Below are 8,993 nucleotides of genomic sequence, written 5' to 3' on the forward strand. Positions count from 1 at the left end.
TATTCACTAATTAGGTTTGTATTGCTTTATCTGAGGCCATGAGAAACATTACACACGTGCTCTAGTTTTGTGTAAGCTTAATGTTCTTCTGTAGTTACTTAGAATTAGATGCTTCTGTTGTTATCTTTATGGAAAACGATACTTTAGCTCCTGAGTTTCATAGTGCAGCTGAGAGCATTGATATAATGTTTTCTGGGCAGGAATGTTTCTGAATATACTGTACAGTTTCCGGTAAATCTATTTTACCTACTGAGGCAGAATAACAAGCATCAGTTTTATGTTACATTATATAGTGGGAGCAGATGTTGCATCTCAATTATATATTCATTCAATAGTCTCATAACATTTTGTAGGCCTAGGATCTTCTACAATATTTTCCTTAACATGATATGTTGTTGACCAAGTTCAGTAGCTAGTCAAGCTTCCTCATCTATTTGTGGAGTGAAATAGCGTCACTGAAGTTTTCAGCAGCCTCCGGGAGCACATAGTAACGCATTTAGTCATATCATACATCCCTGCCGTAGCCTCATGTAGATGTTTCGTGAAGACTCACAACAAAACGGATCCTGATCCTGACTCTCAGTAGTCTTCATCGTCGGGAATATCCTCCACAATGTCCTGAATGTAAGTTGTGGGGGGCAGGTGATCATTTTCCTCGTCATCTTGTTCAATCTGTGGGCTTGGCTTGGAAGTTACCTGAAAAAAAAACAGACGCACCTTTAGCAATCATTGTTCCAGGATTGAACAGAACAGAAAGCGTTGACCTTTAATATTTATGACCGTTGTTCATAAATATTAAACATTGATAGACTTTATTTGAAGATAACGCTTCCTTTTTAAGGTCTTTATTTATCTGACAGATACACAGAGCCAGTGTTTTATAAATAAACAAGCGAGAAAGGTGAGGCCGAAGTGAAAGTATGACGATGTTAGTTGTGTTAGATTCAGCTACTCGGAACGAAATGTCCATGTAGCACGTTTTGTTTAGTTCATTTATTATGCACCCCATTCCCATCCTGTGGGCGGTAGTGGAAAGGGTTACAGAGGCACATAACAGGCCCAGGGACTGAACCCCACAATTCATTTAGCTAAGCAAGTTACAATCTTGATGAGCTAGTTACAAAATTCAATATAAGTCGTCATATCATCAATGGGTTCGAGATCAACCACAAGTACAGTTTCTAAATTAAGCAACTGACATATGTGGAGAGCTAGTGTCACAATTGAGGAAAATGTTTGTCCTGCACACCGCCTCCAATCCAGTGGGCAGCGGTGGATAGGTTACAATCACTTAGTTACTACCTACAGTTAGGAAACTGGGGATATTTGGCTAAGATTTCTGGTATCAGATCATTTTGAATTAAATATTTACACATCACTGGAACATTTGTTATATAATTGTCTCTGAATTCATGTATCTGTTCGCACTCCATCACATAGTTACGGAGGGTGTGCGAATAATTTTGTTGATACAGTCTACATTTGGTCAGGTCTACATCAGCAGATAATGAGAATTCCCAGAGATACTTGTAACCGAGTCTAAGCCGAGCAGTAGTAACATCTAGAAGTCTGCTGATTTTATTGGATGATCCATTGATGTGTGGCTCTGTCGGAAAATCCGACACCATTTAATATCATACAGATAATAGCTGTATTACCAACAAGTTACCCATAGAAAACGTAACTTGTAGTGGAATTACCATCTAAAGAAAACGGGATATCATCACCACATACCATTATAAATTCACCAGCTATTCTGCTGGGAATTATTCTTAAATACATTAGTCGTTGGACTTTACCATCATAAAAACATCTTATATAAATTAACTTAATTATCAATATTAAAGTAAAGTAAATGTGACCCTTCTATCACGTTCTGAAATCTGGACAATGTAGGCCAGGCGTCAGAGTGGGGAAGGAGGGCAGCCATTGTTGTTATATGAGACCAGAGGCTCACACGGGAGCAAATTCGGCTCCTGTTAAATTTACTTGGACGTAGTGTTATGGAACCCAAAGGTGTACCATTGTCAACACGCTGTCTACAAATACAAGTTAAGTGTCTATCCGAAACCCATTATTTATCATTAGTGGCCATTAATGTCATTATATAGGGTGACCCGGTTAGATCACATGGAAGCCTCAAACTAAAGGTAATTAAGCCAGGTCTTCATGTTCCATGTACTGTTTTCTCTGATATACTTGTCATATATAGGATTCTGGCTTCACAGCTAGCGCACTTTTGACAGGTCAAGACGAGGAAGATTATGTGCACCAGTTACTGGGTGATGGAAGCTACCTCAAAGAGGATAATTTGGTGTCTACACCCTAGTTATACCTGGTGGACTAACCTGCTGTACTATAAGATAAGGAACCTCATCAATGTATGTAGCTATTACTGTAGTTTGATTGGCTGCATATATATTAATTTAATAACCCCCCCTAATGTGTAGAGGATCGATTTGTGAGATTATGAGATTATTGCAGAAATACAGTCCACTTATCATTATACAAATTGCTATCGAAGTATATAAATTAACGTAAATATAAATTCATATAAATTAAATAAATATAAATCTCACAGGTCGGTTCCCACATTATTTGGTCCTTCGAACCGGATGACGGATTATTTGATCCTTTGAACCCACATTTGGTCATCTTAGTACCGGATGAACCAGTTAACCAAACCAGTGGATTCATTAAATATACTAGTGCAGTGTTATTTAAACAAAGCCAGTCAAGACAGCGGCGTTGCCTCGTGGGAGCTCAGGAGCCTCCCTCAGCCCAGATCAGCCTTAGTCAGCGGTTTCATGCACACCCACAGAAATTTGGTGGCGTGTTATTTCGTGAAATGACAGCGCTAATATAGAATCCAGCCAAATTAGTGACTGTGTCTTCGCGAGATTGTTCACGGATTTCGTGGTGTTACATTTCGCGAGAGATTATCTACGAATTTTGTGGACTTTATTTCGCGAGGTCACTAATAATATTTAATACTTCTAGATAATATTAGAAGTTTCATAGAGGCTAATTAAGAGGCTATTATCAATAATTGTGTATATTATTTCTCCAAGATAGAGAATTATTTAATATATATTGCACTAGTGATCACAGTATAATATTTACTAATTGCCAACCCACAACAGGGTAGGATATTAACCATTGACTAGTTGAACTATTATCGTTCATCCTAGTCCCATTATTACAATAGTCAGTTGTACTATATTGAACAACCTAACACCATTAATGAATGGTCCAGACCCTATTTTGGGTGTAATTTTTAACAACTCGAGTTGAGTTGTATATATAATAAATTACTTATGATCATTACACCTTTGAGTGATTAATTAGTGTCTCTACCATCCTAGGGTGATATAGAAGAGCTAACCTAAAGGTACTTCCAGTGACACTGGTTTATCACTCAAATCATTAGTGTGTATGATTGTATATATATATAATGTGTATTAATTTTAAGTGCTAACCTCTAGTAGAGGTAGGATTATTGCCTAGTGAGTTCAGAATTTACCCTAGGCTACCATTAGAGCTTGTTCAGTATTATGAGCAGCCCAAGTACAAGTCCCACAAGGCTTCACCAACGAGCCAGTATGGATAATGCAGGGAGAATGAAAAGAACCCTTGCAGGTCTTAAAGGCCACTTAACAAGACAGATCAAGAAATGTGAAGATTTGTCACAACAATCAACAGTTGATTATGCTGACCTGGAAAGCTATTATCAAGCAGCTGCAGGTAAATTTGAGCAAATCAAATGTCAAATAGCAACATATGTGGCTGAACTTGCCAACACTAATTTATCAGAAACAGAAATAGACGACATTATGGTTGATCTTGCGAATTATGAAGATCAAACTCAGGCCACGTTACAGCCTTATGTCAAATTAATTGCCCAGAACAAGGCAACAGCAACAACAACAACAGTTGCATCTAATACGAGTCAAGCAGAAGCTCGACTCCCTCCAATTAATTTACCCACTTTCTCAGGGAAAGATGAGGAAGATTGGGACGAATTTTGGAACAAATTCGTTGACCTTGTAGACTCAAAACAATCTTTACCAAAGAGTAGTAAATTCTCTTATTTGCAAGGCCAATTATCAGGTGAGGCTAAAACAGTAGTATCCCATCTGAGATTAACTAATGACGGCTATGATCTGGCAGTAAAACTCCTCAAGGATAATTATGCTGATCCAGAAGTAAGAACATCACATTTAGTTCATGAGCTGTTGCATTTACCCCCACCGGAGGCTTCAGCTGATTCACTCCAAGTCTTCAAGCTGGAGGTAGAATCATTGATCAATGCCCTCAGCCTGACAGCAGATACAAACGGGGCTGAGTGGGTCTTGAAAATAATTGTCCAGGAGAAAATACCTAGGGACATATTGAGACAAATGAGTGCTCATTACAATAAAAGCATCTTATCCATGAATGAAATATCTGAAGGTTTAAAGTCAGTAGTTCATCAATTACGAACACATGACAAATTAAAACCACCAAGTAAACCCTCAGAAACCAATAATAGTAAACCACAGAGTACCAAAGGTACTCCAAATCAATCTAGACAATATAATTCAACACCAAAGTGGAACAGTAGCAGTGTGGGCGTATATGCAGTGGGACCCTCCAAGCCTATAGTTACTGTGTCACCCAAGAACGTGACACCAAAGGGTACTGGAAGCTATGGAACATGTTTGTTCTGCAATGAGAAACATTCAATGTACCACTGCCCTAATTTTCCTGATAGTGACGCCCGTGTTGAGCGACTCAAAGATTTGCAACATTGCACGAGGTGCCTCAGGAAACATAACATCAACGACTGTGAGACCCAATTACACACCTGTAATAGGTGTAACAAAGGTCGACACCATGCAGCATTGTGCAGAGACACCAAAACAACGTCTCCAAACCCCAAGGTGGAAGATAGCATTCCCACCACAGTACAGTACTGCAAGGTGCAACAAACAAAGAGTGTCCATACGGCAAAGTCTAAAGGTAATACGACTTTGCCTACTGCCCAAATTGCCATCCTGAATAAGAGGGCCAAGGTCCATACCCGTGGGTTGTTTGACCAAGGATCCCAGAGAACATATATCACTAAAAAGTTGGCAGATGAATTACAATTAAGGCCTGTAGCCCAGATGTCATTCAACATCTCAGGGTTTGTAACAGATGCAGGACCTCAAGTCTACCAGGTGGTACAACCATCAGTACGCTTAGGCAGGTACGTCTGTCGAGTACAAGCCATTGTGGTGGACAAAATACCAGTAGACCTACAAGTTCAAGGTCTGAGAGCAACAGCCAAATTCCTGAGAAATAGAGGAATAAAATTGGCAGATAATATTAAGTCTGATCACCTCACCGACTTCGGTCTCCTTGTAGGGACAGACTATTGTCATCGATTCATCGGTAGCCCTACTAAATATCAGGGTATAACCATGTTAAACTCTGCAGGAGGTAAATTACTCTCAGGCCCAGTATCAAGCCTGAGGAGACCTATGCCTGCAGATAAACAATACCAATAGAAATCTAAATTTGTCAGCTGATTATATTTCTCCAGTAGCATTATACTAAGGAGATTACAGCTGACTATAGTAACAGAGGTTGATGTTAGTATCATCATTTAAAGCTGGAGATGAGTTCATGAGGCCTCAGTGGCAAATCAGTGAACAGTAGCCTAAAACAGCTACAAGTCACTGCGACCAATGTCACTGAACCCACTGCAGTCTCAGAACCATACTTTACTTTATTGATGAGCTATTCAATCTTCTGAATCAATTAACTAAATTAAACCCCAATAAATCTGATGACTGATTTGATACATTTATTATTTAATCAAGATGTATTCCATGGGCCTCAGTGTTTATATATCAGTGACCAGTTACCTGAAGAAACTTCAAGTTATATCTAATGTCACTGATCTCACTGCAGTCCCTGAATCATACTTGACTGTAGTACTTGATCACATCCAGTCTTCTGGGTTAAATAATATGTAATAAGGCTTGAATATTAGCCTTTCAAGAGTTGACAGGGAAATGAAATCGCATTAGACTTCTAACCCCTGCAACTCTAGTACGGGACATCCGTCCTGTACGAACAGACACACAAATGTGTGATTATTAACTACTAACATCAAATTAATCTAATAATTCGAAGGAGGAGTATCGGTGTTCGTCTGTTCTAAACAGGACTTCGACCCGTGAGCAGCCCCCTGGGGAATTATGTCGGAAAATCCGACACCATTTAATATCATACAGATAATAGCTGTATTACCAACAAGTTACCCATAGAAAACGTAACTTGTAGTGGAATTACCATCTAAAGAAAACGGGATATCATCACCACATACCATTATAAATTCACCAGCTATTCTGCTGGGAATTATTCTTAAATACATTAGTCGTTGGACTTTACCATCATAAAAACATCTTATATAAATTAACTTAATTATCAATATTAAAGTAAAGTAAATGTGACCCTTCTATCACGTTCTGAAATCTGGACAATGTAGGCCAGGCGTCAGAGTGGGGAAGGAGGGCAGCCATTGTTGTTATATGAGACCAGAGGCTCACACGGGAGCAAATTCGGCTCCTGTTAAATTTACTTGGACGTAGTGTTATGGAACCCAAAGGTGTACCATTGTCAACACGCTGTCTACAAATACAAGTTAAGTGTCTATCCGAAACCCATTATTTATCATTAGTGGCCATTAATGTCATTATATAGGGTGACCCGGTTAGATCACATGGAAGCCTCAAACTAAAGGTAATTAAGCCAGGTCTTCATGTTCCATGTACTGTTTTCTCTGATATACTTGTCATATATAGGATTCTGGCTTCACAGCTAGCGCACTTTTGACAGGTCAAGACGAGGAAGATTATGTGCACCAGTTACTGGGTGATGGAAGCTACCTCAAAGAGGATAATTTGGTGTCTACACCCTAGTTATACCTGGTGGACTAACCTGCTGTACTATAAGATAAGGAACCTCATCAATGTATGTAGCTATTACTGTAGTTTGATTGGCTGCATATATATTAATTTAATAACCCCCCCTAATGTGTAGAGGATCGATTTGTGAGATTATGAGATTATTGCAGAAATACAGTCCACTTATCATTATACAAATTGCTATCGAAGTATATAAATTAACGTAAATATAAATTCATATAAATTAAATAAATATAAATCTCACAGGTCGGTTCCCACAGGCTCCTCTTGCATGATAGTATGATAATACATGGAATTACTTGAGTCGATTTGACTTTGCCTCAGATCTACACGATTTTGTTGAAGCTCTTGGTGTTCTATTGCTCTCAGAGTGCTTATTGACAATCTAAGGTTATACTAAATTTCTCTTTTAAAGGCAGATTCTTTGGCTAACTCATTATTATTTTTTTTTTTTTGAGATATATACAAGAGTTGTTACATTCTTGTACAGCCACTAGTACGCGTAGCGTTTCGGGCAAGTCCTTAATCCTATGGTCCCTGGAATACGATCCCCTGCCGCGAAGAATCGTTTTTTCATCCAAGTACACATTTTACTGTTGCGTTAAACAGAGGCTACAGTTAAGGAATTGTGCCCAGTAAATCCTCCCCGGCCAGGATATGAACCCATGACATAGCGCTCGCGGAACGCCAGGCGAGTGTCTTACCACTACACCACGGAGACTATTTAGCTCTATCATGCATTCGGAGGCCTACATGAGATGGAGTCCACGTGAATCCACATGATGGACTCTGGTACCATCATTAATAATTTTTTTGTATTTGTTTCTAGCTTCAGACACGAGCATGTTACAGTTATGTCTTAAAGAGTTGAGAGCAATTAAGGATGACAAAGAGTCACTTACAATCAATGTATTAAGTTTGGAGACCTGTACACGTTTCAGTTCAAGAAGCAAGGCAAATAGTTCGGTCTGAAGGGTAGAGGCCCAGTTGTTTATACGATGATTGATTGATAAAGATTAAGCCACCCAAGAGGTGGCACGGGCATGAATAGCCCGTAAGTGGTATAATTTTTTGTTCAGTAATTCTTTTCAGTATTCTGAGGTTGCATTTAATCGTCAAGCTGTTATCTCTGGGGGAGAATGTTGTTATAGATTCAGCTACTCGGAACAGGTTCCAAGTAGCACGGGCTATGGTGAGCCCGTAACTTACCTGGCACAGGAGCAGGGCAAATAGCCTGGGGGAGAATACTGCTCGACAGTCTTTATGAGGGTGTCCAGCTGCTGGACACCTTTTTTGACCAGGAGAGTGCACCCAAGAGGTGGCACGGGCATGAATAACCCGTAATGTTTATACGGACTCCCCACTCAAAATATAAGCCATCGCCCATTGTCAGGATAGGTGCACTTCCATCTGCACCCGTGGGGCAGTGAAGGGAACCATCAGTGTATATGATTGGAGAGAGAGAGAGAATGCTCTGTGGGCAGAACATCAATATAGCTTGAAGGCATGGCAATATAGCTTGAGCTTTGCCTCAAGACGAAGCTTGGTCTGATCTCTAATTTGCTTCTTGGGTGGAAAGGGAGGGATTAAACTTGGAAAGAATGTAATCTCCCACGGTGCAGGAAAGTGCCGTTGTTGTCTCTCTTGGTACAAATTATAAGCCTGATACATTCTGAGTTCAGTTCTAGTTTTAGTTATCCATTTGGAACAATGTTGACCTTCAATAAAGAAATTCTGGGGGGCTTATGTGCAAGAGTTAGGATGAGCTATCCTAAGCATTTTTATACCAATTTGACAGTTAATTTCAGTAACACGATCAACGACGCTCGGAATATTAAATTTCTTTCTTATGTTAAGTATCTTTGTGGTACGAGGTCACCCAAGGATTATCCTCAAGGGTTCGTTCTGCAATTTTTCAAGTCCACTAAGCTTTCTTTCAGGCATCAAAGCAAGCAGAAATGCAGCATAATCCACTAAAGATCTGATGTAAGCAAGGTACATCATTTTGACAATGCTGACATTGGCACCATAGCCTGA

General features: G+C 39.5%; 1 protein-coding gene across 1 annotated transcript in view; it reads right to left on the reverse strand.

Annotated features, from left to right (window-relative positions):
- Positions 1-8,993, reverse strand: part of LOC123763263 (intraflagellar transport protein 25 homolog) — a 19,149-nt gene continuing 10,156 nt past the window's right edge. The window contains exon 9 of the mRNA XM_045750374.2: positions 1-696. Coding sequence (XP_045606330.1) covers positions 580-696 — 117 coding nt within the window. The 3' untranslated portion in view covers positions 1-579. The remainder of the gene's footprint in view (positions 697-8,993) is intronic.

Source organism: Procambarus clarkii, chromosome 49, assembly GCF_040958095.1.
Source record: "Procambarus clarkii isolate CNS0578487 chromosome 49, FALCON_Pclarkii_2.0, whole genome shotgun sequence".
Lineage (NCBI taxonomy): Eukaryota > Metazoa > Arthropoda > Malacostraca > Decapoda > Cambaridae > Procambarus > Procambarus clarkii.